The sequence below is a fragment of the Amblyomma maculatum genome, chromosome 9 (assembly GCF_055883805.1).
Source record: "Amblyomma maculatum isolate TAMU_Amacu chromosome 9, ASM5588380v1, whole genome shotgun sequence".
In the NCBI taxonomy this organism is placed as follows: Eukaryota; Metazoa; Arthropoda; class Arachnida; order Ixodida; family Ixodidae; genus Amblyomma; species Amblyomma maculatum.
Genome location: NC_139352.1, coordinates 30,386,117 through 30,411,556, shown reverse-complemented (window position 1 = coordinate 30,411,556; position 25,440 = coordinate 30,386,117). Strand labels below are relative to the sequence as shown.

The window sequence follows — 25,440 nt, the reverse complement described above, 5'->3', positions numbered from 1 at the left end:
TTAAAGTAATACATGAAGTATTGTGATGTGCACATTGCATTCAGTGAAGAAAGAGGTGATGTGCTCAATAGTCGCCCACATTCTTCTGCAACATTATGCTGAAGCTAACACGCATTGGTACAAGCTCATCGCTACTGATAGAGGCTATTTTGAAGTGATGTGCTGATAGTGGAATACAACTCCAGTACACAGTAACAGACTCGTAAAATTCTTCCCCGACATAAGGTCCACTGTTAACTTATATGGTTACTTAAAGAAATCTTACTATCAGGCCAAACTGTAAGCCTAAAATGTTCAATGAGTCTGGCTTGTTTGGTGTAGTCAAATATACTATCAAAAACAAATTCCGATGATTCGTTATATACATGCCACGTTCCGTGGTCCATAGTTGCCAAATGCTGTTCCTTTAAACTTTATCTTAGGAAAGAGGGTATTTCACACTTTCTCCAAAGTCGAACAACACTCAGTCCTGTCAAGTAGAGGACACGCTTACCGACCACCTCTCTTTTCCACCACCTTTCTCATACTAATGTAGAATTTTTTTATTTTTTGAATTGTTTAATAATACTGTACTGGCTGTGTTAAAATTGAGGCAAAATCTAATGTGCCCGTATGCAATGTTAAATATACTGTCTGCAAATATGTGTTTCTCTTGTAGTTCTGCACCCCACTTTCCAGTGGTTCTTCTGTCACTAAAGCATTAGCCAACTCGTCCAGAAGTTCGCACTCTGAACTGCGCAATGTGTGTGCACATTAAATAACCTCGGGTGGTTGAAATTACTCTGAAGCCCTCCACTGCAGCATCTCTCGTGACCCATGCAACTTAATTTTGGGATATTCAAACCAATGTACTACCATGCATGCATACCATACCAAAAGCAATTTTAGTATGTGTGCAATTTGTTTTAATTGTGGTGGCTATGCTATGTTACAACCATCGTCTGTCTTGCAATTCCTTAACCTCCTTTTATTTGTAAAGCAGAGAATGTTATACTTTTTTTTTTAATTTCTAAATAAATCAGCAGATAGAACATTACTTGACAAAGTGTAATAGGCTAGAAGTTTGAATGCAGCAGCTTCTTTTATTAGAGACATTTAGTTTACCGCGGCCATCTACCGCTTCCGCGCCCTGCGTGCGGAGTCGCCAGAATTTGACAGCAATGTACGTGGCGCCATCTGTCGCCCGCGCGGTGATCTGCGCATGCGTACTGACGCTCGCGCGATAGCGGTAGACGGTGGCGGTAAGGGCAAGCTCTAAACTAGAAGTCTCTATTGTGTTTATGAGAATTTTGCCATGCGGCGAGTTGCGCTATGAATTGTTTTCAGATCAAGTTAGGTTACCGCTTGATGTAGATCTGCGTTCGAGTTCATCGCAAAAAAAAAAACAAAAAAAAGGAAGATGGTGCCTATAGTCTAGGGGGGATCATTTATATAAGCACGGATATATTACAACTGGGTCACGTTGCATCAAAGATAGCGAGCCTGGGAAACTATCGCCATCGAAAAACTTTCTCCAACTTTTCCGCTGTCGTCTTTCCGGGGTTCCTTGCACGATGAAAGACATTTCCTGCCGGATAAACGTTACACCGGGCGTCTTGTTACAGATGTGAAGGATTCGTAATATCGCGCTCCGCGGTAGAAGGTGATTGGCCAACTCGACAGCGCTGCGGGCAGTTTTGTTTTTGTTTTAGTACGCGCGCGGTCCCTGGCGCGCTGCCATCGGTTGAGCGTCGCGTTGCATGACGGCAGCAGAGTATCTGTGAGCCGGTACTAAGAGCACGTGGGATTTCCAGTTTTTGCGGCAGTGCACTTACGGGACGCCCCATAGATGAAAAGATCGGTGTAGCGTGTCCGGCTAGCAGCACAGCTAGTCGCCGTGAGGCAATGGCCCCCATAGAGCGCGAAAACAAAGCCGAAGAGGAGCAGCGGCTACAGGACGGCGATCGCGACAACACAACGCCGCGAGGAGTCCCGGAAAAGATCGCATCGATAGAATCAACTGAATCTCCTCAGCCGTGCGAAAAATCTACTGGCAATAAGGAAAAGTAAGCCTTTTTTTGTTGTTCTGTGGGATCGGTGTTGACGTGAAATGTGACACGCTTGACGCCAAACATGTGGTTGTATTACTGCGGCTTTCGGCAATAACTACGTGGTTGTAATAATTATACCAACTTCAAATTGGGCTCTAGTGAGTGGTCAGACGTTTTTGATTTGTCAGTGTCGTGTGAACGTGCGATTAGTTGAAGTTCTGTTTATGAACACGCGTCGCGATGAGCGGCTTGAGCGCCGGCATTTTGTGCCTGTCGCGCACTGCATACAAGTTGAGCTCGTGTTGTATCGATTGTTGTAGTGTGGTGGTTGGTGATCTGTCGGCTCGTTGGCGTTGAGCAAGCGTGAGTTCTGCGTCTTGCCACCGGCAGCGCTAAACAGTTTTGAGGTTCATCGTAGCCTTCTTTTTCTGCACTGTTGCACGTGCGTTTCTCCAAAGGAAAGGGCGGCGCGGTGAGCGCAGTATTTTTAGCTGCCTCAGCATTCACGAAACGTGAAGATTACAACAGCCAGCCAGTCGCAGAGTCGGCAGTAGATTCGCCGCAGAGCGCTTTCTGCTGTAGCCGTGGAGAAGGGCACAGCATACGCTGCTGAAGGTCTGCCACAGACTTGTGTTTGTGTTCTTGCCGCTCAATGTCTTGCCGGCCGTGAGATCCAGTCATGACGAGCGAACGCAACCCTCCGAGTTCGGCGAGTTCCGACAGGTGAGACCTCGCGCTGTTGTAAAATGAGCTCATCGTTCAAGCGCGTACTGGTAGTCGTGCGTGTGCTCTTTTTGCCGATCGACTGACGCAGTGAGCGTGCTGTTGATGTTACGTCAAAGGATGAGGAAGTCGCGCTGTAAACGAGGTTGTGGTACGTGATTTGTTTCTGGCACTTCATCGTTCCGGAACGCGGTGGCAGTAATCCAAAGCGATGTGTGATGGGACTTGCCCTGTTCACGTCCACGTGCATTTGCACAACCGCAACAGCATTCGGGGTCAGCAATGCGTGTCAAGCGCTATTACGCACACTGGTGCGTGTAATACTGAGTGTGCTGTTATTACTGCCCGAGGCGCACTTTCCTGCCGTTACTGCCTGTATATGTGACTGGCAAGCCTGATAACGAGCTGGGCGACACTGCGCGAGCGTCTAGGCAAGCGTGTGGATTCTAAAGCTTTAGATCTCATGGAAAACGATTGTCGCTGTGACGATTGTTTTCTTAGCTCTAATTGTTTCTGCTCGCACAGGGCCGATCAAGTTGATGTCGAGAGGTGAGCATGTACTTGTTTTTAATCAGGCGTCACTTATTGCGCGCCTCCACTTGCCGATGGCGTTTATCTTCCCTCTAGTGGTTTCCTCTCGACATTTATCTTTTTATTCCAGCTTCTTGCAGTAAGTACGGAATCTTTTGTTCTCTCGAGTTGGTGGCGATTGATGAATCTTAATCTGTAGCGATGAACAAGATCAGTGGTAAGAGAAAGAAAAGAAAAATAGCCGGAAGCATCATTATTCGATTCTTTTTTTAAATCTTAATAGTTGGAATGGGTATGCACTGTTTGTGGAGCCCGTTAATGACTTTTACAGTCAGCATGTTACTGCACTTTAAATATTCTTTCTTCATTGAAGTTGGTTTTCCTTTCGTTTGCTGCATGCATGTCTGTCTGGTTAATGTCTTTTTTTATCTCTTGCACTATCTTTATAATGACCCTCTCCATGTCAACCCATGTGCCCACCGAAGAGCAATAACAGCTAGGATAAGCCTAAATGCCTACTAACTTTTCGTCTAATAACTTTCTGCAGGACAAGAATTGATTCTCGCAACTCCTGGAGTGAGCTCAGGTAACTGGGTAGTTGTGCAGTGGGACTTTCAGCTCGTGGTGCCTGTTTTGCAGAGTTGCATAGCACTGACATTTGCTCTTGTGCCTGCTCCTCTCTTCTTCGCAGTGGCAGCTGTGATGACGTGGCAAGTGCCAGTGACCTCCTGTCAGAGTCACAGACGCCGTGCATGTCCCCGCGTCGCATACGTCGTGAGAGGCTATGGTCGGGGTCTGCCAAGGACGACTCACTGCTGCACACGCGGCAGCGCACCATCTATACGGCGGGGCGCCCACCCTGGTATAATGCCCAGGGTCAGCTTGTGGAACCGTTTGTCATTGGCATCTGCGGTGGTAGTGCCTCGGGCAAGACAACGGTGGCCAAGAAGATCATCGAGGCCTTGAACGTGCCCTGGGTGACGTTGCTCAGCATGGACTCCTTTTACAAGGTAATGAGGAATTGTAATTGTTGTATAAGGAATTGCACATTAGTTCTACCTAAGTTGAGGACAATGCCGGCAGCTATAGAATGAAAAATGGCAGGTGCCACGCTAAGGAATAGGAAGCATGTAGCGTGGGTCAGAGAAATAACTCGAGTTAGTGATATTCTAGCGGAAGGTAAAAATAAACGGGAATGGGCAGACATGTAGGGCAAAGAATGGATAAGCGATGGTCGCTAAGGGTAGCAAATTGGATTCCAAGAGGAGGAAAGCGCTGCGGGGGGCAGCAGAAAGGTAAATGAACGGATGAGGTTAAGAATTTTGCGGGGGTCAGGTGGATGCAGCTAGTACAAGACCGGGATAATTGGAGGAAAATGGGAGAGGCCTTCGCCCTGCAGTGGGTGTAGTCAGGCTGATGATGCTGACACGATGTGACAAGTGTTACGATAGCATACAGCACATAGTTTCTGCTGCGTAGGCTAGCACAGGTGGAACTAAGCCAGTTATACTCCTGTCACATTAGCAAATTTAATGTCATTCCAGTTGAATGGCATTCCCATCTAATGCCTTTATTTGCCTGCTATACGAGAACATTTATGCCATCAGGTTGGAATGACATTCACTATCGAATGAGTTTGAGAAACTCATTCACATTTGGCCTTGAACTGATCATGTGCTGGACATCTGTTATGCAAAAGAAACAAGTAACACACAGAAAAAAAGAAGTACACATGACCGAAGTTGAAAGTTGCGGGGCATCTTCTATGTGGGGCATCTTCTTCATCTGTGTGCCGCAATCGCTGCATTTCAATTCTCGAAATCTATTCCTCGAGTTTCGTAGAAACAGATGTTAATTCTGGGGTGAAGCTACTCAAATCACATGTTATCATAGGAAGCTATTACTATCAGTCACAGCAGCAGCCGTGGCCTACTAGCGAGTGCTGATCACTTTGGGTCTTTGTGTTTTTAGCTGGCTGCTTCTCTACGTGCATCTATCTCGGAAGTGTTTAAAGCTGTAACGCAGCGCTTAAGCTTTTTGGAATTGGATCAGTTGCGTGCTGCCCGTGTCTCCGTGCATCTGTGTACTATATATCTGCTCTCAGTCATGTCGGCCATAATGTTGACATTTATCGGATTTGTGGGTGACTTCATACTTGGCTTGGATTTTTGATGCCTGAAGTCCTGCAGTATAACCAGAAAAAAAAAAAAAAAAGTTGACGTTTATAATATTGTGCAGAAAGGTTTTAATTCACTTTAAAAGCCTACACAGTGATTTCAAATGGAATTTAGGTAGATTGATGTATCTTAATTGCAGCAGTTCTTTTTTTATTGCAACTGAATGATATTTGATGCATTGAATTTCATTCAATTCTAAGGAAAATAAATCTATTGTGACAGGATATTATACATGCATATGGCATATTCGTATCCTATGTTGACCGAAGTGCCAACCACCATGGCTTAAATGAAAGCTCCCTATACAGCAGGGTAGGGTCTTGCCTGGCAATCTTTACCTGCCACTGTATGGGTAATGCCAAAAGCGTGCACAGAGGCTGAATCATGCAGCAATCACATCATTATCACGTCATGAAGACTGTCACAAACCTGTCAGTTAGCCCCACTCTTATCCACTGGTCAGAATCGACTAGTAAGAGTAGGGCTAGTTGATTGGTTTGCAACTGGATTGGGATGTAATCTTTGCACAATACGTCCACAAATCTTGAGGGGGTGGGGGGAGATTTGGTCAGTAAATAAACCAACATGATTGTTTGGGATGCAGCTCTCTTTTCTATGTTAATCCATGCCATGAACGCTAGCCAGACTGTTTGTCAAGGAACCGTGTGCAACACTGTTCTTAGTTCTTGACACTGTCAGCAGAGTGCTTGGCACTAACTGTGGCTGCCTGGCACGTTTAGTGCAAGTCTTGACGTGCGCGTGCATTGCACCGCAGGTGTTGGGTGAAGAGCAGCACCGTTTAGCTGACGAGAACCAGTTCAACTTTGACCACCCGGATGCGTTTGACTTTGACCTGCTCATCGAGACGCTAAAGAAGCTCAAGGAAGGCAAGCGCGTTGAAGTGCCGATCTACAACTTTGTGACGCACTCCCGTGAGAAGCGCTTCAAGTTCATGTACGGGGCCAACGTCATCATCTTCGAGGGCATCCTCTGCTTCACCAACAAGGAGCTCCTTGACGTGAGTGCACCACTCTGCGGTTATCTCTGCTTTGCATGGAACATGTTTTTATTTTTCTATGCTTTGTTTTTTGTTTTTGTTTTTCATACTAAAAGGGTGACCAGTGTTCTGTAGTTTCTGCTAAAATACTGGAGCGCTTTCTTTGTGTAAAAAGCAGAGCAGCTTCGGTTAGTGTGACATTGCTGTGAATCATGTGCAGAGGTAAAAGACCGGCAGTCTCTCAAGTGCTGCTATGTGACATACATCTCAGAGACTTTACATTTAGCTTTTTCCACTCTAGATAGGGAGTCTAGCAACCTGGAAAATCGGGAATTGTTAGGGAAATTTTATGCAGCAGGAAAAATCAGTTAAATGTCGGGGAAACCAGCAAAAATTTCATCAAGTCAGGGAAAATTGCACAATATATTCAGGTGCACAGCAAGTATGTTATTCGTGTATTCATGCTTTTTTTTTCCTTTTTTTTTTTTCTTTTTGCGCGGTCTAATTATCGCGTGGCCTCCACGGCGGCCGCACCTCGAGGCGAGGCGCGATATATTACTTTGACGCCAGCGCATAGCTGAGCTGCCACAATAGAAGTACCAATACGCCATTGAGGTGGGTACTCAATAAAATATGCGGAAGTGCTGCGTGAGAATAGTACGCGACAGAAAGCAAGAATAACAGTGCCGCCAGCGGCCAGCGCGAAAGCGATCAGTGAGCTTTGCTGCCAAATGCGCGTGCAGCCATATTGGATTGGATTGGCTCGGCTGATTGCGGGGTGGGCAGCTTGCAGACAATGAGCTCTCGTGCTCTGAGGCTAGCATCAGTGCGCTTTTAATTTTCATTAAGCTTTTGACGTTCTTAATGACCATTAATACTAAAGACAGCCTTTTAGCTATTGTAAATTGCAGAATATGATTAATAAATTGCTTTTTGTTCTGGATTATTTGTCTTTTCTCATTATCACTAGCAGCTACACTTTTGAGCCTCTTCACTCGTAAGGGAACATAAACTGAAATAATCAGTGAAAACCTGGAAAAGTCGGGGATTTTGAAAATAGGGGTTTGCTAGGCACGCTGCCTAGAGGACTGTGGTTCTGCAGCTAAACCAGGACTAAGCCAGTATGTTAGAGGAGCCTGGTGACTGAAACAGTTCATGTAGTAGGCATGGTTCTCTAGTAGCTGTGTCGATGTAATCCTTAAGCGTTCCTTAATGTCACCTTTGGTAGGTAAGGTAATTTGTGTTGTGAGAGATTGATATTGGAGGTATATCACTTGTGCAGGCATGGGGGTTGAAGTGCATGCTTGCTTTCTTTGCACTGGATCACCTTTTCTTTGTTTTGCAAGAGTGCAATGCTTTTATAGCATAATGCAAACCTTGTGTACTGAATCTCAGAATGTATCAGAGACCAGTAGAAGTGTAATTTACAGTAAACAGTAAGAGTTTGAATGTTTGCGTTTTTCAAATGAAAGTATTAGGTGATCCATGAACTCGAAATCAGTCTGCTGTGCTTCTGAATCCTCTGTGACATGCAAGATGGTTAGACCACCTGTGCTCTACTACCGTTTGTACGAGGAGGGAGCTACCAGCTATGGTTGACAGGTTTTGAAGTGGCAGGAAATTGCGATGGTGCCACCTCCGCTGCCTCGTATGGACAAAGGAGAAAATAGAGAGATGGAAAAAGAAGAGGGCGAGAGAAAGACACGTGTCCCAACAGCACGAGCAGTTTCCTTGATTACAGCGAATTCGAAACGCACGTCTTGTTGAAAGAAGCTTCAGTAAATGTTTTGGACACTCTGCCCCTGTATTTTTGCCTTGAAGGAGCTATCGTCAAGTACAGATATGGTGTTTCGTGATGGCATAACTGTGCTGCTTACTTCAATGGTACCACGGTCTCACCACGCCAGTGGCTTCCGCTTTAAGTGCCCACTGTCGACATCAGTTGTGGCAATGTTCACTGGTCGATCGGAGCTGGGTACTCAAACCGGCCTAACGCGCTACAGAGCGAATCAGCCGTCAGCTTTGGTTGACCAGCGGAAATTGGTAGAGCACGCAATGGAAGTAATGCTGACCTGGTTCCGGAAGTTGAAGTCACATCTCAGCAGTGAAATTTTCGCGGTTGATAAATAGGCAGGAATACAGCAACTTGCTTTCGCACAATTTTATTGCTGTAGGTATTTTTTAGACTCACTTCGACGTGTTCGAGCAAAAAAAAAAAGAAAGAAACTGTGGTTCCAGTGTCCTCTGCCGATACTGCTGAAACGGCTAAAAATAGCCAAAAAAATCCCGCAGCGTCTGGAAGTTACCACATCATCGACTTGAACTTCCAGCAAGATCAGACTCTGGTCGGCAGATCGAGCTAACAGTGACCTGAGTTGCCCCCACCGGGGTGGCGCAGTGGTTATGGCGCTCGGCTACTCGAATCTTGACCTCGGCGGCAGTTTTTCGATAGAGGTAAAAAGCTAGGCGCTCGTGTGCTGTGCAGTATCAGTACACGTTAAAGAACCCCATGTGGTCGAAATTTCTGGAGTCCTCCACTACGGCGTCTCTCATAGCCTGAGTCGCCTTGGGATGTTAAACCCCACAAACCAAACCAAACAAAACCCGAGTTGCTCCAAATGGCCAGTGGAATACGCACAACCTATCTTGGTCAACCAATGGAATTTGAAATCGTCATCCCAGAGCAAGAAAACGTTCTCCGGTGCTACCAGTGGAAATCACTATATTAGAGGGGCCCAGATTTGTAGCGTTATGTTGATTATAATGTGGCTGCCTAGCTTATTTGCCCTGTCATGCTTTGTTATTAGCCAAGCCTAGCATATAGTACACCATGCAAGATGAGAGTTGGCAAGACAACTGTGCCAGTTTCTGACACTGTGTCGCTGTTGGCTTCTTTCCCGTGCCAGATGATGGACATGAAGATATTCATTGACACGGACAGTGATATCCGGCTTGCCAGGCGGTTAAAACGCGACATCACGGAGCGCGGTCGTGACCTCGAGGGCTGCCTTGGCCAGTACGAGCGTTTTGTAAAGCCTGCCTTCGACCACTACATCGCTCCTTCCATGGTGCATGCTGATCTCATCGTTCCCCGAGGTGGGTATTCTTCTCTCTTTCCTACTTGGGTCCGGTGTGCATGTTTGCCATCTGGTCCAGCCTGGTTCAGGCAGCTGTTTTCATGAGAAAAAAGGATTCTGGAGAACAAGGAGAGCAGTACAGTCAAATCTACTTATAAAAGTATTGAAGTGACAAGGGAATATTGTTATAAACAATGATTGTTTAGCCGCGTTATGCCAAGAATCAAATAAATAACAAATATCGGAGCATTTGTTGAATGTAAAGCAGCTTAAAATTTTGATTTCCTTCCTGAGAAAGATCTGTATTAATCAGCTTTGATTGGTTCACGACCGCATCTCCTGCAAAATCTGCATATTATACGAGGAACTTTCTTTTTCTATTGTGTGAGATTTCCACCTTGTATTATATGCAGATCCGAGCAATTTCTCAGTATAAATTTTGCAGTTCCAGTTTCATTATTATTTAGCACTATCAGCATCAGGTTTCCAGCAAAAGTATGTAGCGGTGACATTGGTTGACTGTTTCGAGGATTTCAGTTTCACCGCGCTGATCTTGTGGCCACCGTCATGATTGCGGCGCTTGCTTTTCACGATGCGCACACTACCGTGAGCAGGACGAATGCACCATGTAGGATGTCTGGACCATCAAGCAGAACTCGGTATTTTGCACGGGCTTCTCCCTGCTGGAAGATCTTTCTAGCAAGGAATTCTGGTTAAATGATACACAGAATGACAATTATCTCTCAAAAACTTTCTGATCAGGCGTGTCTGCTGAAGAAAGGGAACAAATTAGCATTAATGAATTAGCGTTCGGTGCCTGGCACAGAGTTCTTTCTATTGGACACACAAATGGAGGGAGGGCATGCGAACCTTGCGAGGTGGCAATGAAATGAATTGCAAATAAATTTGATCTTTTCTCATTCGCGTTATATGCTGAAAAAAATCTCTTCGTTTTTGCTATCCCGAAATTACACATATTATATGCAGGCCCGTATTATAATGGTGCTTTTCGCGGTAATGCACATACCGAAGCGGGGGGACGATAAAAAAAAAGAAAGAAAATGAGGCCCCAGAGGGACTGTGCTTTTTGCAAGGCGCCTTTTCCATAGGATTGTACCGTCAGTGTGCAAGAAATATTGTCAAGTCTTGACACACCGTCATGATCACAACACCGTTGGGAGCTTCCCTAATCTTTCCATCACTAGCATTTCGAACAAAGCTCGCTTTCCACAAGCAACTCTTGGTGAGAAATTTGATGTGCTTGCAGGACAGAGGGAATAGTGATGATGCAAAAGAAAAGGAAAACTGCGCTCACGCTATCAGCTTACCCTCAGAAACATTATTATAATGGGCGGTTCTATCAAAGGAGACATTGCAAAGTCTTGGTATTTTCATCTTCCTTGCGCCAGGTCGATCCGTCGGTCGGCTCCTCCAGTTCTTCGTGCACATGCTTTCACATTGTAAGCCGATGTGGTTGTAGTGCTTCCACATTTTTGGCTCTTTTAAGATTGGCTCTCGGACCAGATGCGATTGTTATAACTGATGCGCAATGAGAGCATTTTTACAAGCGTTTTTATTTATAGTAAAAGTCATGGAAAAGAAAAATGTCGTTGCTGTGCTAGTCCACTGTTATACTTGATGTATTGTCCTAACCGGTATTGCTATAAGTGAATTTGACTGTATTGTGACGAAACCTTTTGCTCATCCGTTTCTATGACTACGTGGGTAGGAACTTAATTCATGTATTATGCTGCAATGAACTCAACGAAAGCATGCAACAAACATTCTTACGAGCCTTCAGCCGTGCCCAACATGAAATGAAAGTTTCGTACGGCGTTGTTTCCTAAATGCGAGAAGTCATTCTTTTTGAAACTTCGCAACAATACTGCACACACATGGCGTGCCACAAGTAGACACCACTGTGAAAACTGCAGTCTGCACAGTGCCGTCCGTCTGATGTGTCAGTAGGCCTCCTGCATGCCAATAAAAAAGAAAATGAACTTTCTAGGCATACCGTCAGGATGAGGAACATAAGAAACATGTTAGCTGCAGGTAGATTAATTGAGAAGAGAAGGTGGTGCGCAGGTCTGAAATAATTTAGTTGCCAGTGGAGCATCATCATCGTTGTTGTTGTGGTCGATATAAGAAATAGATCCGACTCACAAAGGGGTTTGGTTATAAGATCAGGCAGGGATAACAGCAGCATCACCCAAGTCTGTTTTTCTTCGACGGATTTCTGGCACAGAAAAAAAAAAGAAGAAAAGTATTGAAACCTATACATATTATTATCTGTAGGGGCCAGGGTGTTTAGAGAAATATTATCGGTGACAAACGCTGTTTTTTTTTTTTTCCGCCTATTGTCTGTGATTGCCACAGTGAAAATATCATGTCCCCTTATTATCTATCTTTCATCCACACATCCGAGGGCACAGTAAAAAAAAATGGACAAGGCGTTCCGCATTGACGAAAAGAGGCTGCTGTCACAGCTGTGCCACCGCTGCTGTGAGCTCTGTGCTGTCCATTCCTGTGTCTGTTCACCCTTTTTACACTGAACACTTGCCGAGCATCCACTTTCTCAACTTCCCTCACCACCTTTCCATGTTCTTGCATGCCATTTGCTCCAAGAGAAACGTTTTACAAACGTTGGCCTCTTCTACCAGCTCGCGTGCCATATGGTTAGTCACTGTAGCTTCATTTTGTCCGTTGTTGCTTGAACTAAGGGAAAAAAAGATTAGCCTGATGTTTGTGTAAACGCAACAGTGTTGCTTGGCCTGAAACAGCCTTGCCACTGACATTTCCGTGAACTTCACTCCGAATGCCAGGCTGGTATGGCGTAACTTAGAATGGTGTGGATGCAGCCATTTATTGTCCACTCTGCTGCCATGCAGAACATAACCAGTCACAAGGCGAAGATGTGCCCTGCCTTGTACAATGGAACCTTCTTGATATTGTTACGATGCGGCAAGCCGATGAAAACAGGAGAACAGAGAACAGGGAGAAGATGTTGGATGACCGTGAGATGACGTTTATGAATGTTGCCAGGCCTAGCGCGAGCGCTCCTGTCGGCGCCACTGCCCGCTTCTTCTTTCTTGATCGTCCGTAACATGACCCGGGGTCACCGAGCGATCGTCCCGATTGTGGACGAGGAAGTTTACCAATGTTGATGATTCGGCACGATGATTCCCGATGAACCTTAGTCCAGGACACTCTCGGACCACACATTCCCACGACTTGATGGCGGAGGCCAAGGCACGCACCACATGGCATAGGCAGGGGAGGATATCTTGAAGTGTAGCGGTGTCTTGGATCGTGGGGTTTTTGGTCAGTACATCTGGTCAGTGGGGTCATGTATGGTCGTTCGGGTCTCTTCTTGTGTCTTGTGGTCATGTGTGGCGTCTCGGGTCAGTCTTTCCTTCGTCGTGTCTTGTGGTCGGGGCGGGGGGGACAGGGCGGAGGAACGGCAAGGTCTTGCTGGGTCCGGCAGGCTGGGGAACAGCCATGCGATGCTTCCTAACCTTTCGCCAACGGCGCAAGAAGTCACTGGGCGCCGAAGCTCTGGACCAGGATGAGGGGGTCTCCACCAAATGTTACGATGCGGCTAGCCGATGAAAACAGGAGAACAGAGAACAGTGAGATGTTGGATAACCGTGAGATGACGTTTATGAATGTTGCCAGGCCTAGCGCGAGTGCTAGGCCTGTACACTGAAAACTAAAACTTATGTATTCCAATTCCGGCTATTGTGATTTCTTTTCCGATGGAGGCAAGAAGCAAGGTTCCTATATACCGTGAAATGTCAGAGCACATTAAAGAATCGCAGGTGGTTGAAATTTCCGGTTTGCTCCACAATGGTGCCGCTTATAATCAGGGTTGCTTTGGTGCATCAAATCCTATGACTAAACTTCACTAAAATAAACATGAGGATAATGAACTTGGTAAATGTGGGAATTAGCTCTTCTGTTTTCTCAGCTTTCACTTTTCATGCAATTGCCATAACCCATCCGCGTGATTTTGTAACCAATGAAGGTTCGATCTCTCATGCGTGACTTCGGAGGCATTGAAAATGGCAGTAGAACACTAAATATCTCTGTGTGCGTGTGGCCTTAAGATCCGCAGAAAAAAAAGTTGCATAACTGTGGTGAAATTGTTGCAGCATTTTAAGTATAAATAATGGAACTCGCGTTAATTGCTTCATTCCTCCTAAAAATACTCAACATGTTCAAACTCATTCAAATGATGAAAGAACGCGAAAGAAGCCTTGTTTTAGGACAAGGAATTCAGGCTCGCACAGACCCTTGATGCTTTGCCCAGAAACTCATACCCCGCTGGACAGTCACGGAGATCACCACATAGTCACATAGTCACACACTAATAACCACCAGCACACATGTACAGTAGGACATGTCCATCCACTACACATCACTTGTGAAGTCCCTATGTATTGAAAAACTTTAACCTTTCAACGAAGTCCATGTACTTGAGGGAAAAAGATTCTTTAAGTTACCATATATGCTGCTCATGTGAGATCATTGGAGGATACTTTGTATCTCCGCTGGCTAAGCGCCGCGGGCCGTACACTCATATTTTTTAGTTTTGTCACCGCTTAAGAAACAAGTGGGAAAATCGAAAACCTGCACGTTAGTTTTATGCTAGAAGTTAGCATATTGTAACGGCCAAAAAATGAGGCACTAGGTGTTGTGTAGAAGGACGATGTTTGTTGGTAGGGCGCTCGCAGAACCTGAGAGACTAGTAGCTGACAATGCATTTCTGACACCTCGATCTTCGTGAAGGCTTTCGAGCATAACAGTATGCTTACAGCTTGCTTTCTGCATAATCATATATCGACCTATATATCCATCTTTCATGTACATGGATGCAGCCACCAGATACCGTAGAACCTCTGTAATGTAAATCTTACATGGTCACATAAAAATATGTATCATCCAAAAATTCGTGTCATCAGAGCGAACAAAAACTTGGCACGCAGAAGCATGGGAAGAGATAGGTTTTCTGCCCGAAGGACTCTAGTGTCATATCAGCATATGTCAGCATCTTTTTGTGCAGAATGTTATGAACTATGTGAATATTGTGCCAGCGGGCAGAGCAATGCCGAGGTCGATACCTGGCGGTCCGTAGCGCGCTAGCCACGACTCTGTGCAACCAGCGGCAAATGATCCCCCTGAAAGGTGGTGATGCCCTGCAGATAAGAACTGTGACTTTTAGATCACGTGCAGATCAACACGTATCAGCAGCGGAACGGTTTGACGAAGAAAGTGAAACTTATTGGCAAACGCCTGTTGGCATTTTGGGTCGGTTTGACGCAGTTTCACTGTCTGTGCTGAAAACTAACAAGCCGAAGCTAATCGAACTTTTAAAACCCTTTCATCTTTTAAGCCCTTTTAAAACAATTCATCTTAGGGGCACGATTTTTAGCATGAACCGGGCCACACATAAGCTGGCTTCCATTGTAGCAAAAAAAAATTGAAATTAATTTTTAATGTGGAGCCACACCTTTTCGCTATATAAAAATAAGTGCATCCTTTAGAAAAGCTGTCATTTTTATGTAATTTTTTGTTTCAATGGCTTTATGGGACCGCTGAGCACAGTTTTGATTTTCATAATTGTCTATTTAAGTCTGCATATTCTAGCACTGTACCATATACGGTTGAGTCATTTGCCATGTCAGCGACTTCATTAAAACAAGCTTTATGTTCAACAGCGTGCGTGTGCAACTAATGTACATGAAGATAATTTGCTTTCTTGTTTACTGTTCCTGCTTATTTTGTTGTCTGTCCTTTTATGGAAGCCTGTTTGAGCTGCATGAAAAAAGTTTTGTCTCCGTCTCCAGGTTCCCTCTGTACAATTGCTCTGTTGTGTCCATTTGCCTTATACAGGTGGCGAGAACCACATTGCCATCAACCTGATTGTCCAACATGTCCACACACAACTAGTCTCGGTGAGGCCGCTATCAGATTGCTCGAGATAACTATCAAACGCTACTCTGATTTACCACTCTCGCTGTAACCCTGCCGTGATTGCCTTTGTTCGTTCTCTTTTGATTTAGTCTCGTCATTTTGCAGACAGTGCTGTATACCTCTGTGAAGTTTGATGCTGCTGTGTTAGTAACTGCATGTCAGTGGTAATTAGTTTGCCGAGCAGGGGGACGAGCTTTTTCTACTTGGCCTAGTTTTGATTCTTTCGACAGCTTTATTTGGAGTACAGTAATGCATGATTGTATCATTTCACTTCTTTTTCCATGCATTCTTGCTGTCTAAAAGATCAGTTTAACTGCCCTGTACGTAACACCTGCATGATTTAGCTTAGTTTAGTGCTGTTCCATCAGATATCCTTAAAAAGTAACTAACTGTGATGAATCCAGTGATAGTCACTTTGTTCGCTAGAAGTGAATGACATCGAGAGTATGTACATAATTTCATAGGATGCCCGTGTCGCCGTGGGCTTGCTTCTTTTTTGAGAGTAAAGAATTGGGTGTTTGTTACATGGGATGCATGATAATTTGATGTAGACAAATCACAGACATCATTTGCTTTGCTGTTGTTTTGAGGTTAAATGCTTCGATTGTCGAGGTTTTTCGCCAGCCTAATCGGCAGTTATTTTCGCCATGTGGATTATTTTTTAATTACTTTAATAAATCGTAGCTTGTGTATGTTTCGCTGTTTTGTTTGAACTTTTTTGAGGGCTCTTAAGTAAAGCGGGGACTCTAGAGGATCTCAGAAAAAAGTTTCATGAAATGAAAAAATTGACGCAATTAACGACGGCAAACTAAAATGCAGCTGCGTATTTAGATGATCGGTCAAATACTTACTTTCCTTTGGTTTTAGCTTTATGCATGACACGACGAAAGGGCATCGCTCTATGAACTTGCCAGAAAAAGTGGCCGAAAGTTGAGAAAGGCTTTATAGAACTTCGCAATAAAAACTATTAAGTCTGTACAAAATATGCTGCATAGCTTTTTTTTTTATTATTATTATTATAGGTGCAAAAATGTGGTGCGGCTGTCAGGTGCGCCTTTTTCACAACAACATTGTTAAGTTTATGGAAACGTTAATTTTCATCTTGGCATTTATTTCTCAGCTCTTGGCACCGCCTTCATTTTTTGTGTTTTCAAACTTCCATCGTTTATGGTTGACACATAATGCAGAGGGCGGTGGAGAGTGATCTAGTTTGCCTTTAAAATTGAAAATCTGTTCTAAGAGCTGTTTTCTGAAATCTGGGTGCTCAAATATCCCACTCGATGCGGCTGATTGAGCAGCCACCTCGCGTGTTGAAACCCTAGCTAATGGAAATAAAACAGCGGGTACACAAAGCGAGCACGTTTAACTGCTCAAGTGCGAGCTGAAATTGAAAATGTGGCTTCCTCGGGCCACTAGTTGAAGTTCCAGGCTGATCGTTGCACGGTTCATCATCTGAAGCTTGAAGTCAGGGGTTTGCGATGTCTTTGGACCATGTGCCCCAAGCTGTCGTCCGAAAACTCCACTCTGAAAGCAGCAGAGTCACACTGAATTCGTAGCATATCCTGACGTGAGCTTAATGCCATTTTTATCGACTTTTGAGACCACCCTGCTCCTATTAATTATTTATTTTGTGTTGCCAAAACTACAGTTCCTGTTTGCCTAGATGAGGTGACTTGTTCCGCTACACAAAAAATTTCCGGTTGGCGGCGCATTGAACACAGTTGTTTATATGCGAGCGATGGACTATAGCTCAGTCCTGGAAGGGTTAAGCAGGATCATGTCAGTGAGATTTCGCTGTATACAGAGCCACCCTTAGCTGTTGTGTGGGTGAAGTACGTCCAGGGTCACAGATCAAAGGAGATGCGAACGAAAGATGAGATAACGGAAATTTTTGGTGACAGGAGGGAGAAAGTATAAGGATGCTGTCACAGACCAAAAGATTGAAAAAAGAAAAATTAGTTTTGGCTGGAATTATTGTGCCAACACCTCAGATCATCACGGCTATGGCGACTAGCGCTATCATATGTGCCATATGTGTTGATTTGTACTGTGGAAAAGGGCGCTGCAGGTTAGTTCTTTTTTCGCTTTGCTGTTGCGCCCGCATCTTTACTGCCGCGTTAAAAGAAAGGTGGTGATTTTTTCGTTAGCATTGTTGAAGTTGGCCTTGTGAAATTTAAGTGGCTGTTTGCAACAAAGTGATGTTTTGGGCCTATACTGCCTGCAGTATTACGTAAGTAAATAAATGAAACAAATTTGCCGAGAACTCTGAATTGACTCAAGCAACTGTCTGGCTTTGCAGTTGCTGTTTGCCACACTTGTCGTCTAAATTTTATCACCCTCTGTTGATGAAAATTAATTGATTGATTGGCCTTTGTTTTCTTATGGTTGGGTTTGCCACCACCACAGCGGGGCTTGAAGCTGCGCTCCAAGATGGCCGAGTCACACAGCGGCCAACCCCTGCCCGCTTCGCTTCACCTGCTGCCCCAGACTCCGCAGCTGCGCGGCATCCACACATTCATCCGCAACCGCGCCACACAGCGTGACGAGTTCATTTTCTACTCGAAGCGGCTGATGCGCCTCCTCATGGAGTACACCGTTGCTCAGCTGCCCTTCAAGGATGTTGCCGTGGAGACGCCGCAGGTGGGTGGTACTGGCTAACGCGTCGTGGGCAACGTAGGCATTGCACATACTCTGTTCTTGGCATTCTTCCCTCTATTTCTTACGAGTTATGCTCAGCGGAAAGAAATATATGTATCACATACTCTCACAAAACCTTTTGCCTAAACCTGCAAAGCAAAATCTGAATACAGCTGGTTCCATGCATTTGAGCACATTCATAAGTTAAGGCAAAAATATTTGAATAGTTCCTTGGTAGTACTATCATTTTGGTTTGGTTTAGTTTGGTTTGTATGGTTCAGTGTCCCAAAAGAACTTGGGCTATGAAGGATGTCGTAGTGGATAGCTCAGTATAATTTCCACCACCTGGGGTTCTTGCACTGACATTGCACATGGGTGCAAAAATCACATTAACCTGACAGCCCCTTATAAATATCTGTTGCCATTTCTTTTTTTGTGCTTTGGTGACGCACAGGAAGCTTTTGGCTCCAAACCCATTGACTTAAAGGGCAATTGAAGTATTTTTTTTTCCATGATTTTTATTTATTGAGTGCATTAAATTCCTTGATGTGTCCTGACTCCGACACAAAAATTTGTTTTCTTGAAATTCCAAGTAGAACTATTTTTAAAACGAAAGAGCAGCAGATCAAAACTGAAACCGGTTTCATGGCCAGAAGCGACATTCCAGTTGATGAAACGGTGCTGTCACATACAGTATTGGAAAAACGATTGAATGGTGGAAATAAAACCTGCAAATCGTTGTGCAGTACACCGAAAATGTCCAAGATAACCTAATACAGGCCGCGAAATTTCACGATCACACTGGGAGCGGGCAGTCGCGCAAATATAATGTTTGTGATATCACAAACACATTGTTGCCCGCAGAAATAGTCTGAACCGGAGCCACTAAAACTGCATATCTTAAAATCGAGTTGCGTGCAAATGAATTGTAACACGGCGTCTAAATCGTCGGGGTGGAGAGGAAAACCTACAGTTAGATTTTTACCAGAATGTGCATATGTCAAAAAACCTCTGGAAATTAGTTTGTGGTGTTGTGTTTCTGTCATTGCAGGGCATCAGCTACAATGGCAAGCGAAGTGCAGCCGGCAAGATCTGTGGCGTGTCGATCTTGCGGGCGGTTGAGACCATGGAGCAGGCCCTGTGTGATGTCCTCAAGGACGTCCGGCTGGGCAAGATTCTCATCCAGACCAACCAGAACACGGGGGAACCCGAGCTCTATTACCTACGCCTACCCAAGGACATCAAGGTGTTGCGTCACTCTTTAACATTCTCTTTCCACTTTTTCCACCTCTTTTGCTTAAAATTACGGAATGGCATCTCTGAATTTCACAAGACAAAAAAAGAAAAAAAATATTTGAGGCTCGCCAGGCACTGTTATCATTTTGCGGTTCTAGGCGCCCCCTCTTTTTGCGAGGCAGAGAGGTCAACAAGGCCTCCAGTGCACTTGCTCGTTCAGTCGAGCCTCTGGACACCGAAGGTGGTGCAGTGTTTGCAGTGCGATCTCTACTATTTGTGTTGTTGCATTCCGACGCGACATGACAGTTGGCTGCGCAGAATGCCAAAAGCCTGCAGAAAGCGACACCAATTACTCTATTGTGGACCTGCATTCAGCGGCCATTCGGCAGATCCCTGCAGGTTTAGCAAGTGCAAATGTAGAGTTAATAAATGTAACAAATGAAGAGTTGCTCTTTGTGACGAAGTGACGAGCTAAGAAATTTTCATGTTGCCAAATCAATAATATAAGTAGCGCTTCACCCCAACAATGCCACTTAGAAGTTCGGCGCTTGTGTGCCCTCGTGCCTTAGGCATGTCTTTTGCTGTGTTGTGGTGATACATATTGGAACACCAACTAGCCCACACTCTTACCATACTGTATTTCTCCCTCAGGACTACACCATCCTCTTGATGGATGCGACGGTGGCAACTGGTGCAGCGTCGATCATGGCTGTGCGTGTGCTGCTCGACCATGATGTGCCTGAGGAGAATATCATGCTGGTGTCTCTGCTGATGGCCGAGTCAGGTGTCCACTCAGTGGCGTACGCCTTCCCCAAGGTGCGCATCATCACCACGGCCGTCGACCCCGTGATCACTGAGAAGTTCTACATCGAGCCCGGCATTGGTGAGTGCACTGTCTCAGATTAGCGCTTTGGTGTGTCGGAGGTTGTGACGGTCATTTCGTGATGGTCACGCTGAGTGATAAGCTCGTTCAGTGCAAGTGCGTGTTGGCGTTTGCATGATCAGGCATGTTGTGTGCCCATTAATATTGTGTATGGTGATTCATACACAGATTAGGGCTTCGGTGTGTCAGAGTTTGTGGCAGTCAATCTGTGATGGTCATGCTGAGGATAAGCTTGTTGAGTGCAAGTGCGTGTTTGTTGGCGTTCGCATGTTGTGTGCCCATTAATTTTGTGTATGGTGATTCATACGCAGATTAGCGCTTCTGTGTGTTTGAGATTGTGACGGTCAATTCGTGACGGTCACACTGAGTGATAAGCTCGTTGAGTGCAAGTGCGTGTTGGTTGGCATTTCGCATGGTCAGGCATATTGTGTGCCCATTAATTTTGTGTATGGTGATTCATACACAGAGTAGCACTTCAGTGTGTCAGAGGTTGTGACAATCTGTGATCGTCACGCTGAGTGATAAGCTTGTTGAGTGCAAGTGTATGTTTGTTGGCGTTCACGTGGTCAGGCACGTTGCGTGCCCATTAACATTGTGCACGGCAATTCATAACGAGTTCTTTTCTTCGCTGTATTGGTTTCAGTGCATTGCATGTTTGGAACCTAGGTACAAATAAGATAATAAATTTTCTACTGCTGTTCAAGACTGCTAGAGTGAAATTCACAACCCCTAGATTTGCGAGCTGCTGAGCATTCAACTGCCATCAAGGCCTATGAGGCACTGACTGGCTTGAGTGACAGATCATGGCTGTGCTGTTTGCCCCCTTCTCTCTTCTCCTTTTTAATCTCCCAATTCCTCTTCCCCAGTGCAGGGCAGCCAAATGAAACACCATTCTTATTTATGTCCCTGCCTTTCCTCCCCCTCTTTATCAATCTGTCTGGATATCTATCTATGGATATCGTTTTTTTGATGACGTCAGAGCTGTGTGATATGCCACAAGGCATTGCACAGGCAAAATAGACGGTGGGAAGGAAGTGGCAGGAGGCGTCGAGGAAGAAAAGGCACTGAAAGAGTTGCATGGAGTAGGGAAAGGAATGAATGGCAAGAGAGCACAGGGAGCGGGCCGTGAGAAACACTCAGCTATTTTTTGTTTTCTTCAGTCGCCGTAGCGGTTAGGACTTATGATTGTGCTGTAATTCTAATTTTTCTTCATCTTCTTCAGGTCTCCAGCTTACCCCCCCAGCTTACATGGCACCTTGTATCAACTGCAGTTGTTCATTGCCATCGTAGACATTCTTTTCACCTCAATTCGTGTTTTATCGTCGTGAAACTTGTAGGATTCTACCTGATTTCCAGTGATTCTAGCTAAGAGATAGTCAGCGCTTTGAGTTCGTTATATCACGATCAACTGCCACGGCATGTTCGTTACATGAAGTTTTCAATGCACGCACATCAATGAAAGCGGTGTTGGGGAATCTAAAAACTCCGTAATATTGTGGAATTCGCTGCATGGAGGTTCGTTACATAAAGCCTAAACTGTATTCCCTTGTTACAAGGCTACTGTACCTTGGACGTTTCCCCCCTAAAGATTGGACCAACTCCCTCCTCATGTATGCGTCGTAAGCTGCATGTAAGCACGAAACTTTGCACATTTACTTTGGGCAGGTTTTCAATTTATACGCAGACATGAATCGTCAAGCTTGCTGTGAGCGGTGTGTTCTACAACGGACAAGTGTTATACAAAACTAGCAGGTCTGGTCTTTCCGTGCATTTCACTGCCTTGGTGCTGTTGTCTTCGCAGGTAGAAGCTCTAAAGGTCTAAAATTTTTCTGTGTTCTTATTTTGCAACATTACCATCACATGGTGACATAATTTGTACAATTTTCTTGTGATCGATAGAGAGTATAGTTGTTGGATCGGTAGGCAGTCAATTTCACAGCAAACATTCATCTGCCCAACATTGCATTTCCAGGAAACTTCGGAGACCGGTACTTTGGCACCGAAGCCCTTGAATACTTGTGAATGGGAAGTGGAGCGAAAGAACGGTGGGCTCTCTTCATCACTCCAGAGCCAACCGCCATGCACTGACACCCGACTCGCCCACTGCGGGGGAAAGTGGTGCTGCCTGAATGTCCGATGAGTGACGGACGGTCTGTGATGCTGGCGTCGAATCTCATCTTCTCTGCGACAAATCATTATTGACGGAAAAGCTCAGCCTTTTGGTTGAAGTTGAAAAGTGACTAGCTGAAGGGGACGATCTTGAGATATATTGTACAGTGGGGTCCGGTTGCCTTGCGGAGGAAGTCGTTAACCTCGTTGTGCTTTCGGCGTAGGGCTTGTTTGGAGTCCTGCTAGGAATTCTTGCCGTGTTATCTCGATGCAAGTGCCCCTGGAAAAGCGGCGCACTTTGCAAAAGTGTGCCACATTGTCGTTTCTTGCGCTGTGCACCAACGGGCTACCAATGTCTTGTACAGCGAGGTGGTACTGTTGCATTGTAGAATTGCCACCCTTGTGCACATTGTTCGTGCTTTAGTTGAATGAGTTTTTCATCATTGATACGTTTGGTCGTTCTCTGTGTTGTGGGTGCCCCAGATGGTTTGCCCAACAGATAAGACTGCTTTTTTGTGTGCTTCTTTTTGGCTTACCATCGAGGTTTTTTCATGTCAGTAGCATTGTTTTTTTCATTTACACCAAGCAGACTCTCTTGAGAGTTTCTTGGTCAGACCACTAGCAACTGTTGGTATGCAAATTTTTGTGTAGTGTTAACTGGGCAGCAGTAGTGCAGTTCTTGGTCTGATGACTACGCGGAATTATGCACCAGGAAAGCTCTTCTCTCGTGACAGTGCGTGTCGACTGACCAGTATTTTCTAGCTGCTGAAGTGCACTGCCATACTGTATTGCATAAGAAGCGCAAGTAGGGCACGATGATGCCGACATAGTGTTTATTGTTACAGTGTCTTTTAGTATTTGCTCGGACAATGGATTTTCTCAGGCCTTTGTACAAGACATACGATGTACTACTGCATTGGATACGGGCACACACTATGTTGTGCAGTTGCAGTGATTGATTATAAAGCTAATTGTTTTTATTTCGTGGTGCAAGGCGCATGCTTTGCATGCTTCTTGGAATGCCCAAGATGCCAAAATACAGGACCATTAATTGTACTTTTTTACTGGACAAGGATTTTCGACGTGTTTTCTTCATAATGGGTAGTTACATAGTTTATTAGCCACCGATTGTGGGGTTCCATGATTCAGTTGTGCGTGAATCTTTTGCATTTTGTATTATGCCTTTGATACGCTGCACGAAATATGTGCAGGTGTAGATGGGTGTAGGAACCTCCCCTATGTGGCTGGTTGTGCTTGTAATGTGTAATCGTTGCATGGGAGTCATTTGTTTTCGTTGCGACGTCTTTGTTTTGTTGACGTGTTCAACATGCTTTTTTCTTTTTTTACCGGAAAAAAGCTGTGTGCGGCTGTCTGAGCCTGCCACCAATACGTTGTTTGTCGTGGCATTGTGGTCTTAGGCCGGCCGTAGGCAAGTTGACTAGTGCATGTTTCGAGACTGTCTCATACTGTGCTATTGGTCCCTTTATTTCTTGTGATGTGCATATTTAGGGTGGATATTTCTTGGAGATAGTCACAGTTGCATTGCGTCTTCTAAGGCTATTTTTTGCCGCTATCGCAAGTCGTTTGTAGACTTATTCTTACACATTCTTTGCGTTTTTTCCTAGTTCTGTTCAGAATGGCAAATCTGGTGCCTCTTCTAGGGCCCATGCATTTTATCTGTATACAATGCATTCTAAAATTGTGATATGTTCCTTCAAGCTTTGGGTATTTTCTCTATTTTTTCCTCCTTGCCTTTTGGATGCCAGGATGCCTGGTATCTGTACAGTCATGGCAAGGGTGCCTTTTTTGAAGAACTTATGAGTCAAAACCATCTCAAGTAATTTTGGGTGGTTTGCGAGACAATAAAACAATATGAGTGATATCTTTGACACTGTGGCTTTAAATGGTAACTGGTGTGACTGTGATTGGTGTGGCTCATATGTGCAAGTTTTGTCTTCTATAATTGGTGCTGATGGTGTTGAAATGCAGCTCTTCTGCAAACTACTTTGAATGTATGTTTATCGAGAAAATCAAAAGAAGGAAGCTGCAATAGACAGCCATGACCCTTTTCAAACACTCCTTGGTAAGCACACTGCAATGTTAGAAAAATTGTAAGTGAATCTCAATGTTCTTCACTTACATCTCCACATAATGTTTGCGTGTTGTGCCATCTCTTGTCCCCCCACCCCCCGTTGCCGAGACTGGTGACAAAAGTATGAGAAAACAAAACCACTTTTGTTTGCCTATGGGGGTCTTCATTATTATATTGGGCTGTTTAGAATAGGGTCGGAGCACCTAGGGAGACGATAAGCATTCCCTAAGACTTTTCATCATAGCACACTGCCCATGCACACTGGCGCCCCGATATTCCCTTAACCAATATAGTAGCCACATTTATACTAGAACTGGCTGTAAAAAAGGGTACCACAATACTGCTTACCGTTGAGGGTGCAAAACAACCATACAAAAGAAAATTGTGCCATCGGCTAGGCTTTCACAAATTTCAGCCAAGGTTTGCACCCTCATTACCAGCCAACTACGCCGCAAAAATGCGCTTGTATGCCGTACAAGTAGGGTTTATTTGTTATGTCGTGGCCTTTCATGTAAGTTTTGTTACTTTACCAGATTATTGGAATGTGCATGAATCATTCTTTTTTTCTTAACAAATACTTAAGAGATGAGAACTGAAAAAAATTGAACTTGGAATTTATGACATTTTTAACCTTATTCACTTTTGTTTTTCATCAGAGAAATTTAACATTGTAACCAGCAAAAGCTCTTCTCACATTGGTACATACGGGTGCTCTGTTCTTAGTACTTTGCTGTTGAAAAGCTACTAGCAATGTGCCTGAACATCATTAGGAGTGTGATTTGCTCAATTTCTGAGACAAAAATTTTTGTATTTATTTTTCACAACACAGATAGAGACCAAAATATCTCTTATACAAGCTAATTGCAGAATCGAACTTTTACCAGATTGGTCTTTTTTTTTTTAGCAATCTAAAGATCTCTAGGTATTTTGGGCCACTTACGTGACTAACAATCGAAAAAAAAGTACTTAATGCAC

General features: G+C 44.6%; 1 protein-coding gene across 5 annotated transcripts; it reads left to right on the top strand.

The window, feature by feature from the left end:
• Positions 1-1,546: 1,546 nt before the first annotated feature.
• Positions 1,547-25,014, top strand: l(2)k01209 (uridine-cytidine kinase-like lethal (2) k01209). Of its 5 annotated transcripts, none has more exons than XM_084578497.1 (10): positions 1,547-2,045; positions 3,832-3,870; positions 3,976-4,294; positions 6,237-6,479; positions 9,365-9,554; positions 15,428-15,489; positions 17,915-18,148; positions 19,197-19,391; positions 20,033-20,264; positions 22,237-25,014. In XM_084578497.1, exons 1-10 carry the CDS (start codon positions 1,885-1,887, stop codon positions 22,284-22,286), a joined length of 1,725 nt encoding a protein of 574 aa, XP_084434623.1. In that variant the 5' UTR covers positions 1,547-1,884; the 3' UTR covers positions 22,287-25,014. The 5 variants fall into 5 exon arrangements, with proteins under 5 accessions (XP_084434623.1, XP_084434624.1, XP_084434626.1 ...); XM_084578500.1 differs by lacking the exon at positions 1,547-2,045 and adding an exon at positions 2,343-2,753; XM_084578498.1 differs by lacking the exon at positions 3,832-3,870 and having other exon boundaries at positions 1,559-2,045; positions 22,237-25,011.
• Positions 25,015-25,440: the final 426 nt, after the last annotated feature.